Source organism: Mobula birostris, chromosome 1, assembly GCF_030028105.1.
Source record: "Mobula birostris isolate sMobBir1 chromosome 1, sMobBir1.hap1, whole genome shotgun sequence".
NCBI classification, from domain to species: Eukaryota; Metazoa; Chordata; class Chondrichthyes; order Myliobatiformes; family Myliobatidae; genus Mobula; species Mobula birostris.
Window position 1 is genome coordinate 253314602 of NC_092370.1, and position 16700 is coordinate 253331301.

General features: G+C 44.0%; 1 protein-coding gene across 5 annotated transcripts in view; it reads left to right on the forward strand.

Annotated features, from left to right (window-relative positions):
• mlh3 (mutL homolog 3 (E. coli)) overlaps positions 1-14787 on the forward strand; it is a 122762-nt gene extending 107975 nt beyond the window's left edge. For 4 of the 5 annotated variants that reach the window (XM_072274817.1, XM_072274819.1, XM_072274820.1 and 1 more), the window contains one exon: positions 14472-14787. In XM_072274817.1, the coding sequence (XP_072130918.1) occupies positions 14472-14543 (72 nt within the window). In that variant the 3' untranslated portion in view covers positions 14544-14787. The remainder of the gene's footprint in view (positions 1-14471) is intronic. The other variant, XM_072274823.1, reaches the window with a different exon arrangement.
• Positions 14788-16700: the final 1913 nt, after the last annotated feature.

A 16700-nucleotide genomic window follows, 5' to 3' on the forward strand; every position in this document is an offset into this window, starting at 1 on the left:
AGATGAACTGCACCCTAGGATTCTGAAAGAGGTAACAGTAGAGATTGTGGAGGCATCAGTAATGATCCTTCAAATACCATCGGACTCTGGCATGTTGCCAGAGGACTGAAAAACTGAAAATGTCACTTCACTCTTTTAGAAAGGAGGGAGGCAGCAGAAAAGAAATTATAAACCAGTTAGCCTGACTTCAGTGGTTGGGAAGATTTTGGAGTCTGTGGTTAAGGATGAAGTTATGGAGTACTTGGTAATACACGACAAGATAGGACCAAGTCAGCATAGTTTCCTTGAGGGAAAATCTTGCCTGTGGACCTGTTAGAATTCTTTGAGGAGATTACATGTAGGATAAATAAAGGGGATGCAGTGGATATTGTATATTTTGACTTTCAGAAAGCCTTTGACAAGGTGCTACACATGAGGCTGCTTACCAAGTTAAGAGCACATGATAATACAGTAAAGTTATTGGCGTTGTTAGAGCATTGGCTGGATGGTAGGAGGCAGCGAGTGGGAATATAAAGATCCTTGTCTGGTTGGCTGCCAGTGACCAGTGGTGTTCCAAAGGGTCAGTGTTGGGACTGCTTCTATTTATGCTGTGTATCAATGATTTAGATGATGGAATAGATGGCTTTGTTGCCAAGTTTGCAGATGATACAAAGGTTAGTGGATGAGCAGGTAGTGTTGAGGAAATAGGTAGAATGCAGAAGGACTTAGGCAGATTAGGGGAATGGGCAAGAAAATGATAAATGAAATACAATCTTGGAAAATGCATGGTCATGCACTTTGGTAGTAGAAATAAATGTGCAGACTATTTTCTAAATGAGAAAATCCATAAACCTGAGATACAACGGAACGTGGGAGTCCTTCTGCAGAACAGCCTAAAGATTAACTTGTAGGTAGAGCAGGTGGTAAGAAAGGCAAATGCAATGTTAGCATTCATTTCAAGAGGTCTTGAATACAATAGCAGGGATGTGATGATGAGGCTTTATAAGGCACTAGTGAGGCCTCACCTTGAATATTGTGAACAGGTTTGGGCTCATCATCTCAGAAAAGATGTGCTGCATTGGAGAGGGTTCAGAGGAGGTTCACAAAGATGATTCCAGGAATGAAAGGGTTATCATACAAGGAACGTTTGATGGCTATGGGTCTGTACTTGCTAGAATTTAGAAGGATGAGGGGGGATCTCATTGAAACCTTCCAAATGTTGAAAGGCCTCGACAGAGTAGATGTGGAAATGATGTCTCCCATGGTAGAGGAGTCAGAGACAAGAGGGCACAGCCTCAGGATAGAAGGGAGCCCATTTAAAACAGAGATGCGGAGAAATTTCTTTAGCTAGTGGATGATGAATTTGTGGAATTTTTTTTTACCACAGGCAGCTGTGGAGGCCAGGTCATTGTGGTATTTAATGCAGAGCTTGACAGGTTCTTGATTGGATACGGCATCAAAGGTTATGAGGAGATGGCTGGGGAATGGGGCTGAGGAGGGGTAAAAAGGATCAGCTATGATTAAATGGCTGAAAATTGCAAATGTCACTCCACTCTTTAAGAAGGCAGGGAGGGAGAGAAAGGACATTATAGGCCAGTTGGACTGATGGAGGTTGGAAACATAATTGGAGTCAATTATTAAAGGTGAGGTTTCAGGGTACTTAGAGGCACATGATAAAATGTGCCAAAATCAGCATGGTTTCCTTAAGGGGAAATCATGCTTGACACATCTGTTGAAATTCGAGATGGGGAGAGAATTCAAGATGCAGAGATGCAAAGGGAGTTGGGAGTCCTTGTGCAGGATACTCTGAAGGTTAACCTCCAGGTTGAGTCAGTTGTGAAGAAGGCGAATGCAATGTTGGCATTCACTTCTAGATGTATAGAATATAGAAACCATAGGAAAAACTGCAGCACAGAAACAGGCCTTCTGGCCCTTCTTGGCTGTGCCGAACCATTTTCTACCTAGTCCCACTGACGCGCACACGGACCATATCCCTTCATACATCTCCCATCCATGTATCTGTCCAATTTATTCTTAAATGTTAAAAAAGAACCCGCATTTACCACCTCGTCTGGCAGCTCATTCCACACTCCCACCACTCTCTGTGTGAAGAAGTCCCCCCCAATGTTCCCTTTAAACTTTTCCCCCCTCACCCTTAACCCATGTCCTCTGGTTTTTTTCTCCCCTTGCCTCAGTGGAAAAAGCCTGCTTGCAATCACTCTATCTGTACCCATCATAATTTTATATACCTCTATCAAATCTCCCCTCATTCTTCTATGCTCCAGGGAATAAAGTCCTAACCTATTCAACCTTTCTCTGTATCTCAGTTTCTCAAGTCCCGGCAACATCCTTGTAAACCTTCTCTGCACTCCTTCTTCTTCTTTTTAAATCTTTTTATTAAATTAGTATACACAGGATAAAACATATAGCAACCAATACATTGTTACGATATAGATAACAAACCCCATTTCCAGAAAAGTTGGGATATTTTCCAAAATGCAATAAAAACAAAAATCTGTGATATGTTAATTCACATGAACCTTTATTTAACTGACAAAAGTACAAAGAAAAGATTTTCAATAGTTTTACTGACCAACTTAATTGTATTTTGTAAGCATACACAAATTTAGAATTTCATAGCTGCAACACACTCAACAGAAGTTGGGACAGAGGCATGTTTACTATTGTGTTACATCACCTTTCCTTTTAATAACACTTTTTAATCGTTTTGGAATTGAGGGTACTAATTGTAATAGATTTGCAATTGGAAATTTTGTCCATTCTTGCTTGATATAAGACTTCAGCTGCTCAAAGTCCATGGTTTCCATTGTCTGATTCTCCTCTTCATGATGCGCCATACATCTTCAATAGGAGATAGATCTGGACTGGCAGCAGGTCAGTCAAGCACACGCACTCTGTGTCTACAAAGCCACGCTGTTGTAGCCCGTGCAGAATGTGGTCTGGCATTGTCCTGCTGAAATAAGCATGGACGTCCCGGGAAGAGACGTCGCCTTGATGGCAACATATGTCTCTCTAAAATCCTAATATACGCCTCAGAGTCAATGGTACCTTCACGTACATGCAACTCACCCATGCCGTGGGCACTGATGCACCCCCATACCATCACAGATGCTGGCTTTTGCACCTTTCGCTGATAACAATCTGGATGGTCGTTTTCATCTTTGGCACAGAGAATCGACGCCTATTTTTTCCGAAAACTAGCTGAAATGTGGACTCATCTGACCACAGCACATGGTTCCACAGTCTTTCACTCCATCTGAGATGAGCTGGGACCCAGAGAACTCGCCAGCATTTCTGCATAGAATTGATGTATGGCTTCCTCCTTGCGTAATACAGTTTCAAGTTGCATTTCTGGATGCAGCGACGGACTGTGTTGAGTGACAATGGTTTTCCGAAGTACTCCCGAGCCCAGGTGGCTATAATTGTCACAGTAGCATGACGGTTTCTTAGGCAGTGTCGCCTGAGGGCTCGAAGATTACGCGCACTCAACAGTGGTTTCCAACCTTGCCCTTTACGCACTGAGATGTCTCTGAATTCTCTGAATCTTTTCACAATATTATGTACTGTAGATGTTGAAAGACCCAAATTCTCTGCAATCTTGCATTGAGAAATGTTCCTTTTGAACTGACTAACAATTCTCTCACGAATTTTGGCGCAAAGGGGTAAGCCACGACCCATCCTTGCTTGCAAAGACTGAGCCTTTGATGGATGCTACTTTTATACCCAGTCATGATACCTCACCTGCTACCAATTAGTCTGCTTAATGCGGAGTCTTCCAAACCGGTGTGACTTGAATATTCTGTGCACTTTTCAATCTTATTTTAACTCTGTCCCAACTTCTGTTGAGTGTGTTGCAGCCATCAAATTCTGAATTTGTGTATATTTACAAAATACAATTTTGGTCAGTAAAACTATTGAAAATCTTTTCTTTGTACTTTTGTCAGTTAAATAAAGGTTCACGTGAATTAACATATCACAGATTTTTTAATTGCATTTTGGAAAATATCCCAACTTTTCTGGAAATGGGGTTTGTACAAGAGGTATTAATACAAAAAAAATGAAAACAACATAGGTTAGTTTAAAAAAAACAAGGTAATATAATTGTGTACTAGTTTTCCATATAACAGTAGAGAGAGAGAAAAAAACCCAGAAGAAAATAAAACCCAAAAAAAAACTACAAAGCAAAGCAATGGGCTAGCTAGGTAAGTAGTAAACGTAACCAGATTAAACAATCACGTCCTCGAACTCGACCTCCACAAGTTAGAAATTTTCTAAATACCATACTTTCTTCCCCTCCGGCATTACCCCCTACAAATATTTTAGACGCTGTCATTAACCTTAACCCATATCAGAAAGGTGTAAGGGCTATTATTTATAATATTATCATGAAACTTAAGATAGCTCCTTTCAATAAGATTAGGACCGACTGGGAAAAGGAATTGGGCCTCACTATCTCGGCGGATGACTGGGCTCATATTTTACAACTAGTTAATACTTCCTCTATCTGTTCCAAACACTGCTTAATTCAGTTTAAAGTTGTCCAAAGAGCACACATGTCTAAAGATAAATTTGCTCATTTTTATTCTCATATTAACCCTCTTTGTGATAGATGTCATGGCGAGATAGCTTCCTTGACCCATATGTTTTGGTCTTGTCCTACTCTGGAAACTTTTTGGAAAGATGTTTTTCATATTATTTCAAAGATTTTGAATAGTGATATTTCTCTGCACTCTTTCAACCTTATTAATATCCTTCCTGTAATTTGGTGACCAAAACTGAACACAATACTCCAGATTTGGCCTCACCAATGCCTTATACAACCTCATCATAACATTCCAGCTCTTATACTCAATACTTTGATTAATAAAGGCCAATGTACCAAAAGCTCTCTTTACGACCCTATCTACCTGTGACGCCACTTTTAGGGAATTTTGTATCTGTATTCCCAGATCCCTCTATTTCACTGCACTCCTCAGTGCCTTACCATTTAACCTGTATGTTCTACCTTGGTTTGCCCTTCCAAAGTGCAATACCTCACACTTGTCTGTATTAAACTCATCTGCCATTTTTCAGCCCATCTTTCCAGCTGGTCCAAATCCCTCTGCAAGCTTTGAAAACCTTCCTCACTGTCCACTACACCTCCAATCTTTGTATCATCAGCAAATTTGCTGATCCAATTTACCACATTATCATCCAGATCATTGATATAGATGACAAGTAACAATGGACCCAGCACTGATCCCTGTGGCACACCACTAGTCACAGGCCTCCACTCTGAGAAGCAATCCTCTACTACCATTCTTTGGCTTCTTCCATCGAGCCAATATCTAATCCAATTTACCACCTCTCCATGTATATCTAGCAACTGAATCTTCCTAACTAACCTCCCATGCGGGACCTTGTCAAAGGCCTTACTGAAGTCCATGTAGACAACATCCATTGCCTTCCCTTCATCCACTTTCCTGGTAGCCTCCTCGAAAAACTCCAGTAGATTGGTCAAACATGACCTAGCACGCACAAAGCCATGTTGACTCTCCCTAATAAGTCCCTGTCTATCCAAATGCTTGTAGATTCTGTCTCTTAGTACACCCTCCAATAACTTACCCACTAGCGACGTCAAACTTACTGGCCTATAATGTCCCGGATTACATTTCGATCCTTTTTTAAACAACGGAACAACATGAGCCATTCTCCAAACCTCCGGCACCTCACCCATAGACACTGACATTTTAAGTGTATCTGCCAGGGCCCCTGCAATTTCAATACTAGTCTCCTTCAAGGTCCGAGGGAATACCCTGTCAGGTCCTGGGGATTTATCCACTTTAATTTGCCTCAAGATAGCAAGCACCTCCTCCTTTTCAATCTGTACAGTTTCCATGATCACACTACTTGTTTCCCTTAATTCCATAGACTTCATGCCAGTTTCCTTAGTAAATACAGACGCAAAAAGCCCATTGAAGATCTCCCCAATTTCTTTTGGTTCCGCACATAGCCGACCACTCTGATCTTCAAGAGGACCAATTTTATCCCTTACAATCCTTTTACTTTTAATAAATCTGTAAAAGCTCTTTGGATTATCCTTCACTTTGACTGCCAAGGCAACCTCATGTCTTCTTTTAGCCCTCCTGATTTCCTTCTTAAGTATTTTCTTGCACTTCTTATACTACTCAAGCACTTTATTTACTGCCTGTTTCCTATACATGTCATACAACTCTCTCTTCTTCTTTATCAGAGTTGCAATATCTCTTGAGAACCAAGGTTCCTTATTCCTATTCACTTTGCCTTTAATCCTGACAGGAACAAACAAGCTCTGCACTCTCAAAATTTCTCCTTTGAAGGCTTCCCACTTATCAATCACATCTTTGCCAGAGAACAACCTGTCCCAATCCACGCTTTTTAGATCCTTTCTCATTTCTTCAAATTTGGCCTCCTTCCAGTTTAGAACCACAACCCTAGGACCAGATCTATCTTTATCCATGGTCAAGTTGAAACTAATGGCGTTATGATCACTGGAACCAAAGTGCTCCCCTACACACACTTCCGTAACTTGTCCTAACTCGTTTTCTAACAGGAGACCCAATATTGCATCCCCTCTCGTTGGTACCTCTATATATTGATTTAGAAAACTTCCCTGAACACATTTTACAAACTCTAAACCATCTGGACCCCTAACGGTATGGGAGTCCCAATCAATATGTGGAAAATTAAAATCCCCTCCCACCACAACTTTATGTTTCTTGCAGTTGCCTGCTATCTCTCTGCACATTTGCTCTTCCAATTTTCATTGACTATTGGGTGGTCTATAATACAACCCCACTAATGTGGCCATACCTTTTCTGTTTCTCAGCTCCACCCATAAGGACTCAGTAGACAAGCCCTCTAATCTGTCCTGCCTGAGCACTGCTGTAACATTTTCCCTGACAAGCAATGCTACCCACCCCCCCCCCACCTTTCATTCCTCTGCCTCTATCACATCTGAAACATTGGAACCCTGGAATATTAAGCTGCCAGTCCTGCCCCTCCTGTAGCCAAGTTTCACTAATTGCTATAACGTCATAATTCCACGTGTCAATCCACGCCCTCAACTCGTCTGCTTTCCCCGCAATACTCCTAGCATTGAAATATATACAGCTCAGAAGATTTTTACCACCACTCACAACCTTTCTATTTGCGGCTTTGCTTGAACTTTTAACATCATTTATTTTCACCCCCGCCCCACTGTCAGCTCTGGCACTCTGGTTCCCATCCCCCTGCAAACCTAGTTTAAAGCCTCCCCAACAGCACTAACAAACCTTCCTGAAAGGATATTGGTCCCTTTGTAGTTCAAGTGTAACCCGTCTCTCTTGTACAGCTCCCACCTGCCCCAGAAGAGGTCCCAGTGATCCTGAAATCTGAAACCCTGCCCCCTACAGCCACTTGTTCATCCTCCAGAGCATCCTATTCTTACCCTCACTGGCACGTGGCACAGGTAGCAGTCCTGAGATTACCACCCTTGAGGTCCTGCTTTTCAACTTCCTACCAAGCTCTCTCTACTCGCTCTCTATACTCACTCTCCAGGACCTCCTCACTCTTCCTTGCTATGTGCACCACGACATCTAGCTGATCACCCTCCCACTTCAGAATGTCATGCAAGCGATCAGAGACATCTTTGACCCCGGCACCCAGGAGACAACAAACCATCCTGGATTCTCTGTCACGACCACAGAACCTCCTATCTGTACCTCTAACCATCGAGTCCCCTATCACTACCGCTCTCCTCTTATTCCACCCTCCCTTCTGCACTGCAGAACCAGACTCAGTCTGTCAGCCCAAGAGCTGACAGACGTTCCTCATACAGTAACCTTTTCGTTGCTGGAATCATTCTTGTGAATCTTCTCTGAACCTTCTTCAATATCAGTGTATCCTTTCTAAAATAAGGAGCCCAAAACTGCACACAATACTCCAAGTGTTCATAGAGATCTGGCTGCTGCAGCTCGTCCCAGGTAAGTCTCCCCCCGCCGCCCCCCAACAGTCTCCAATGCGGTATACTTGTTGTTGAGGGAAATGGCCACAGGGGAACCCTGCTCTGCCTGCCCTTTCCTCTTCCCTCACCTGAAAGTGACCCAATTTCCTGTGCTTGCTCCTTTGGCGTAACTACCTCCCTGTAGCTACTATCTATAATCTCCTCATTCTCCCGAATGTAAGAGCAGGGATGTGGTGTTGAGGCTCTATAAGGCACTTGTGAGACCACACTTGGAGTATTGTGTGCAGTTTTGGGCTCCTTATTTTAGAAAGGATACACTGACATTGAAGAAGGTTCAGAGAAGATTCACAAGAATGATGGTTACTGTATGAGGAACGTCTGTCAGCTCTTGGGCTGTATTCCCTGGAGTTCAGGAGAATGAGGGGGATCTCATAGAAACATTCCAAAGGTTGAAAGGCCTGAACAGATTAGATATGGCAAAGTTATTTCCCATGGTAGGGGGGTCTAGGACAAGAGGGCACAACTTCAGGACTGAAGGATGTCTATTTAGAATTGAGATGCGGAGAAATTACTTTAATCAAAGGGTGATAAATCTGTGGAATTTGTTGCCACAGGTGGCTGTGGAGGCCAAGTCATTGGGTGTGTTTAAGGCAGAGATAGATGGGTTCTTGATTAGCCAGGGCATCAAAGCGTATGGGGTGAAGGCAGGAGTGGGGATGACTGGAAGAATTGGATCAACCGATGATTGAATGGCGGAGCAGACTCGCTGGGCTGAATGACCTACTTCTGTTCTATATCTTACGGTCTAATTTTGGATGGTTCAGACAAGGTTCAAGAGAATAATTCTGGAAATGAAACAATTCCATATGTCGGGCACCTGGGCTTGTACTCACTGAAATTTAGAAGAATGAGAGCTATCTCATTGAAACCTAATGAATATTGAAAGGCGTAGATGTGTGAAGATGGTCCTATAGTGGAGGAGTTTAGGAGCAGAGGACATAGCCTCAGAATAGAGGGACATCCATTAGTCAGAGGGTGGTGAATCTTTGGAATTTATTGCCACAAATGGCTTTGGAGGCCTACTCTTTTGGTATATTTAAAACAGAGGTTGAAAGGTTCTTGATTAATCAGAGGGCCAAAGATTATGGGGAGAAGACGGGAGAAAGGGGTTTAAAGGGATAATAATGTGAAGAAAAAGAGGATGACAGGAGTGAAGGTAGGACCGATTAGAGATAAAGGTGGGAAGCTGTGCCTGGAGGCTGTGGAAGTGAGCGTGATCCTCAATGAATACTTCTTTCGGTATTCACCAATGAGAGGGAACTTGATGATGGTGAGGACAATATGAGTGAGGTAGATTTTCTGGAGCATGTTGATATTAAGGGAGTGGAGCTGTTGGAGTTGTTAAAATACATTGGGACGGATAAGTCCCCGGGGCCTGATGGAATATTCCTCAGGCTACTCCACAAGGCGGGGGAAGAGATTGCTGAGCCTCTGGCTAGGATCTTTATGTCCTCGTTGTCCACAGGAATGGTACCGGAGGACTGGAGGGAGGCGAATGTTGTCCCCTTGTTCAAAAAAGGTAGTAGGGATAGTTCAGGTAATTATAGACTAGTGAGCCTTACGTCTGTGGTGGGAAAGCTGTTGGAAAAGATTCTTAGAGATATGATCTCTGGGCATTTAGAGAATCATGGTCTGATCAGGGACAGTCAGCATGGCTTTGTGAAGGGCAGATCGTGTCTAACAAGCCTGACAGAGTTCTTTGAGGAGGTGACCAGGCATATAGATGAGCATAGTGCAGAGGATGTGATCTACATGGATTTTAGTAAGGCACTTGACAAGGTTCCACATGGTAGGCTTATTCAGAAAGTCAGAAGGCACGGGATCCAGGGAAGTTTGGCCAGGTGGATTCAGAATTGGCTTGCCTGCAGAAGGCAGAGTGTGGTGGTGGAGGGAGTACATTCAGATTGGAGGGTTGTGACTAGTGGTGTCCCACAAGGATTTGTTCTGGGACCTCTACTTTTAGTGATTTTTATTAACGACCTGGATGTGGGGGTAGAAGGGTGGATTGGCAAGTTTGCAGATGACACAAAGGTTGGTGGTGTTGTAGATAGTGTAGAGGATTGTCAAAGATAGCAGAGAGACATTGATAGGATGCAGAAGTGGGCTGAGAAGTGGCAGGTGGAGTTCAACCCAGAGAAGTGTGAGGTGGTACACTTTGGAAGGACAAACTCCAAGGCAGAGTACAAAGTAAATGGCAGGATACTTGGTAGTGTGGAGGAGCAGAGGGATCTGGGGGTACATGTCCACAGGTCCCTGAAAGTTGCCTCACAGGTGGATAGGGTAGTTAAGAAAGCTTATGGGGTGTTAGCTTTCATAAGTCAAGGGATAGAGTGTAAGAGTCGCGATGTAATGATAGAAACATAGAAACATAGAAAATAGGTGCAGGAGTAGGCCATTCGGCCCTTCGAGCCTGCACCGCCATTTATTATGATCATGGCTGATCATCCAACTCAGAACACCGCCCCAGCCTTCCCTCCATACCCCCTGACCCCCGTAGCCACAAGGGCCATATCTAACTCCCTCTTAAATATAGCCAATGAACCGGCCTCAACTGTTTCCTGTGGCAGAGAATTCCACAGATTCACCATTCTCTGTGTGAAGAAGTATTTCCTAATCTCGGTCCTAAAAGGCTTCCCCTCTATCCTCAAACTGTGACCCCTCGTTCTGGATTTCCCCAACATCGGGAACAATCTTCCTGCATCTAGCCTGTCCAATCCCTTTAGGATCTTATACGTTTCAATCAGATCCCCCCTCAATCTTCTAAATTCCAACGAGTACAAGCCCAGTTCATCCAGTCTATCTTCATATGAAAGTCCTGCCATCCCAGGAATCAATCTGGTGAACCTTCTCTGTACTCCCTCTATGGCAAGGATGTCTTTCCTCAGATTAGGGGACCAAAACTGCACACAATACTCCAGGTGTGGTCTCACCAAGGCCTTGTACAACTGCAGTAGTACCTCCCTGCTCCTGTACTCAAATCCTCTCGCTATAAATGCCAGCATACCATTCGCCTTTTTCACCGCCTGCTGTACCTGCATGCCCACTTTCAATGACTGGTGTATAATGACACCCAGGTCTCGTTGCACCTCCCCTTTTCCTAATCGGCCACCATTCAGATAATAATCTGTTTTCCTATTTTTGCCACCAAAGTGGATAACTTCACATTTATCCACATTAAATTGCATCTGCCATGAATTTGCCCACTCACCCAACCTATCCAAGTCACCCTGCATCCTCTTAGCATCCTCCTCACAGCTAACACTGCTACCCAGCTTCGTGTCATCCGCAAACTTGGAGATGCTGCATTTAATTCCCTCATCCAAGTCATTAATATATATTGTAAACAACTGGGGTCCCAACACTGAGCCTTGTGGTACCCCACTAGTCACCACCTGCCATTCTGAAAAGGTCCCGTTTATTCCCACTCTTTGCTTCCTGTCTGCTAACCACCTCTCCACCCACACCAATACCTTACCCTCAATACCGTGTGCTTTAAGTTTGCACACTAATCTTTAAGGTTGCACAATGATGCAGCTCTATAATACTCTGGTTAGGCCACACTTGGAGTACTGTGTACAGTTCTGGTCGCCTCACTATAGGAAGGATTTGGAAGCATTGGAAAGGGTACAGAGGAAATTCGGCCTGAAACGTCGACTGTACCTCTTCCTAGAGATGCTGCCTGGCCTGCTGCGTTCACCAGCAACTTTGATGTGTGTTACCAGGATGCTGCCTGGTTTAGAGAGTATGCATTATGATCAGAGATTAAGGGAGCTAGGGCTTTACTCTTTGGAGAGAAGGAGGATGAGAGGAGACATGATAGAGGTGTACAAGATAATAAGAGGAATAGATAGAGTGGATAGCCAGCGCCTCTTCCCCAGGGAACCACTGCTCAATACAAGAGGACATGGCTTTAAGGTAAGGGGTGGGAAGTTCAAGGGGGATATTAGAGGAAGGTTTTTTACTCAGTGGTTGGTGTGTGGAATGCACTGCCTGAGTCAGTGGTAGAGGCAGATACACTAGTGAAGTTTAAGAGACTACTAGACAGGTACATGGAGGAATTTAAGGTGGAGGGTTATATGGGAGGCAGGGTTTGAGGGTCGGCACAACATTGTGGGCCGAAGAGCCTGTACTGTGCTTTATATTCTATGTTCAAATCAGTCGTGATGGAATGGCAGAGAAGACTTGTTGGTCTGAATGGCCTAATTCTGCCCTGAAGTCTTATAGTCTGATGACAGTCTACCATTTCTAGGCCTCTTGTAATTTTATGTACCTTTCTTGTCACCCCTCAGCCTCCACTGGGAGATCCTGAAGTGGCCACACATTTTAATTCCACGTCCCATTCCCATTCTGACATGTCTATCCACAGCCTCCTCTACTGTAAAGATGAAGCCACACTCATGTTGGAGGAACAACACCTTATATTCCGTCTGGATAGCCTCCAACCTGATAGCATGAACATTGACTTCTCTAACTTCCGCTAATGCCCCACCTCCCCCTTGTACCCCATCCGTTATTTATATACACATATTCTTTCTCTCACTCTCCTTTTTCTCCCTCTGTCCCTCTGACTATACCCCTTGCCCATCCTCTGGGTTCCCTCCCCCCCCACACTTTTCCTTCTCCCTGGGCCTCCTGTCCCATGATCCTCTCATATTCCTTTTGCCTATCACCTGTCCAGCTCTTGGCTCCATCCCTCCCCCTCCTGTCTTCTCTTATCATTTTGGATCTCCCCCTCCCCATCCCACTTTCAAATCTCTTACTCACTCTTCCTTCAGTTAGTCCTGACGAAGGGTCTCGGCCTGAAACGTCGACTGTACCTCTTCCTAGAGATGCTGCCTGGCCTGCTGCGTTCACCAGCAATTTTGATGTGTGTCACCTGTTGGGTTGATGGGATTGGAAATGCACATTGTAAATTCCTGTATCTGGATTCATCCATTCAGGTTATGATGTTGCAATGTGTTTAGGAACCGTTGGCCATTCCCATATTATCCTTGGGCTGAAAATCTGTTGACCAGTCCAGGTGAAGGACTGAAAACATCAACTGTTTCTCTCCACAGACACCTATTCCTCCATCACTCTGTGTGATGCTCCAGAATATGCTTATGCTTCAGGTTCCAGCATCTGCGATCTCTTGTCTCTAAATCCTTTGCATTTGAACATGGTTGTTGAAAGCGGAATCACAAGTACACAAGTGATTAAAAAAAGAGCATTTAGCACTCTGGCCTTCAACGTTCAGGGCATCGAGTACAAGAGGTCGGACATTATGTTGCAGTTTCACATGTAACAGTCTTTACCCCACTGACCCACCGTTGCTTAGGTCGACCCCGCCAAACAGCGCAATTGCTTTGGTGCGGATAAGGTGTGAGTCGCCCAAAGAACAGCCACAACACAAATATGAAACAATATACAAAGTGCGAGTAAAGAATTCTACTTTATAGCAAATTTTTGGTGATGGGTTAGTAGAAATAACTACAAAAAAAATATAGGCGCCACATAAGTAACTTAGCAGTCTTGTGCACATAGGATTTTAATACATTGGAGCTCGCGCCTCCGATTCCCTCCACACGTTCTTCCAAGACTCCGGTCACCCTCCGAACTCCCGAGGTCGGGTGTCTGCCGCCCTGGAACCGCTGTCCGTTCCACACACGTCCATCCTCCCCACTCGCCTCCCGAAAAGCCTGCGCTCCTCAGCTCAGCACACACATACAAGATAACAGAACATGACTTCCATTGGCTAACAAATGAACACAATTTCCACCATCACACTGTATAACCCAAACATTGCAGTCACAGAGAACCCCTTGCCCAGCAGTTAACATTACGAGAAGCTTCATTTTGGTAATAAGCGATTAACAGTTACAGTCCATATAGTATACTGAGAGTCCTACATACAAATCACTAGTGAATCTGTACCTGGTGTACCGTGTACAAGTGCAGTCACCCTGTTATGGGAAAAATGTGGTTAAACGAGAAAGAGTACAGGAATTTATGAGGACATTGCCAGGACTAAAGGGCCTGAGTTATAGCAAGAATTTGGCCAGGCTAGATCTCTATTTTCTGGATTGAGGAAGAATGAACGACTACCTTAAAAAAATGTTTAAAATTACGAGCAGCAGAGATAGAATGGATGGTAAGCATTTTCCCCATTGTAGGGGAAAACAAACCGGGGGCTCAGGTTTAAATTAAGAGGGGATTTAATGGGGAACTGAGGGGTAAGTTTTTCCACACTGAGAGTGGTGAATATGTGGAACAAGCTGCCAGAGGAAGTGGGTGAGGCAGGTACAATAGGGTCATTTAAGAAGCTTTTGGATAAGTACACGGAGGACAGGATTTCGAGGGTTATGAGCCCAACGCAGAAAATTGTGTCCAGCTGCGTAGGCACTGGATGGGCCAGAGGGTCTGTATCCAAGCTGTATTGCTCTATTTTCAAATTAATTCTGATCCACAGGTTCCCAACAGACCTAATTTACAGAAGCTGAGGATGCTGAGGGAAGTGTGGACGAGCGAAGAGGTTTTGTGATTGCCCTGTGTTGTTTCAGTGGAACTGCCCCATTATGAAATGGACAAAATCCCATTGTGAACCTCTGGTCTGCAATGACATTAACCTGACCACTTGGCCAGCTGTGTTCTTTGTATTGATTGTCCATCAAAGGTGCACGAGGTAGGAACTTGGTGCTGGGTGTAACTACTCTGTGTGTGTTGAGCTTGTGTTTTGTATGCACTGTTTTATTGCTAAACTATTTATTTGAATAAATGAAACTTGATTGCTGCACTATCTTTATTGATGGTGGAAGTACTGGAAGTCTGTGGTGGGCTAGTGGGATAGGACATCCTTTTCAAATGTAAACACAGGTAATTCTGCAGGTGTTGGAAATCCAGAGCACACACACCAAAAAGCTGGAGGAACTCAACAGGTGAGGCAGCTTTTATGAAGGGGAATAAACAATCAATGTATCAAACTGAGACCCTTTATGAGTTCAGCATCCTTTATAAGTGGGCTTATTTCTCACTCTTCAGAGCCTACTGTAATGTAATCACAAGAACGTAAGAAATAGGAGCAAGAGGAAGCCACCCGGCCCATCCAGCCTGCCCCGCCATTCAATAAGATCATGGCTGATCTGTCTGTAAATTCAGCTTCATCTACCTCCCTTTTCCCCATAACCCTTAATTCCCTTACTATGTAAAAATCTATCTAACTGTATCTTAAATATATTTAGTGAAGAAGCCTCAACTGCTTCCCTGGGCAGAGAATTCCACAGATTCACCACTCTCTGGGAAAAACAGTTTCTCCTCATCTCTGTCTTAAATCTTCTCCTATCTACCCCTTTCAAAATTTTGTATGTTTCTTAAGATCCCCTCTCATTCTTCAAAACTCCAGAGAGTATAGTCCCAGGCGACTCAATCTCTCCTCATAGGTTAACCCCTTCATCTCTGGAATCAACCTGGTGAACCTCCTCTGCACTGCCTCCAAAGCCAGTATATCCTTCCTCAAGTATGGAGACCAGAGCTGCACATAGTACTCCAGGTGCGGCCTCACCAGTACCCTGTATAGTTGCAGCATGACCTCTCTGCTCTTGAATTCAGTCCCTCTAGCAATGACAGCCAACACTCCATTTGCCTTCCTAATAACCTGTTGTACCTGCAAGCCAACTTTTTGCGATTCATGAACAAGCACTCACAAGTCCCTCTGCACAACAGAGTGCTGCAATCTTTCACCATTTAAATAATAATCTGCTCTTCTATTATTCCTTCCAAAGTGGATGATCTTGCATTTACCAACGGTGTATTTCATCTGCAAGACCTTGGCCCACTCACTTTACCTATCTATATCCCTCTGCAGACTCTCCGCATCCTCTGTACAATTTGCTTTTCCACTCAGTTTAGTGTCATCAGCAAATTTTGCAACACTACACTCAGTCCCCTCTTCCAAATCATTGATGTGAATGGTAAACAACTGCGGGCCCAGCACCAACCCCTGCAGCACCCCACTCACCACTGACTGCCAACCGGTGAAACACCCATTTATACCAACTCTCTGCCTTCTATTGGTTAACCAATCCACTATCCATGCCAATACACTTCCTCCAACTCCATGCATTCGTATCTCATTTATAAGTCTCTTGTCTGGCACCTTATCGAATGCCTTCTGGAAATCCAAGTATATGACATCCACCTGTTCCCCTCTATCCACCGCACTCATTATGTCCTCAAAGAATCCAATAAGTTTGTCAAACAGGACCTACCCTTTCTGAATCCATGCTGTGTCTGTCTAACGGAACCACTCCTTTCTAAATATTTTGCTTTTTCTTCCTTAATGACATCTTCAAGCATTTTCCCGACTGCAGACGTTAAGCGAACTGGCCTATAGTTGCCTGTCTTTTGCCTACATTCTTAAGTGGTGTGACATTTACTGTCTTCCAATCCGCTGGGACCTGCCCAGAGTCTAGAGAATTTTGGTAAACGATTACCAACGTGTCTACTATAACCTCTGCTAATTCCCTCGTGGGTGGAGATCAGGTTTGGGTGAGGTAAGTTTCTCTCTTTCTATTCTTATGTGTTCATTCCTCATCTGTTAGGGCATAGCAGCTTAGTGAGAATGGCTTCAGGGGCAGTGTTTTGTACTCTATGTGGGAAGTCTGGAGACTGCCAGTCTCCCAGATAAACACTTCTGCACCAA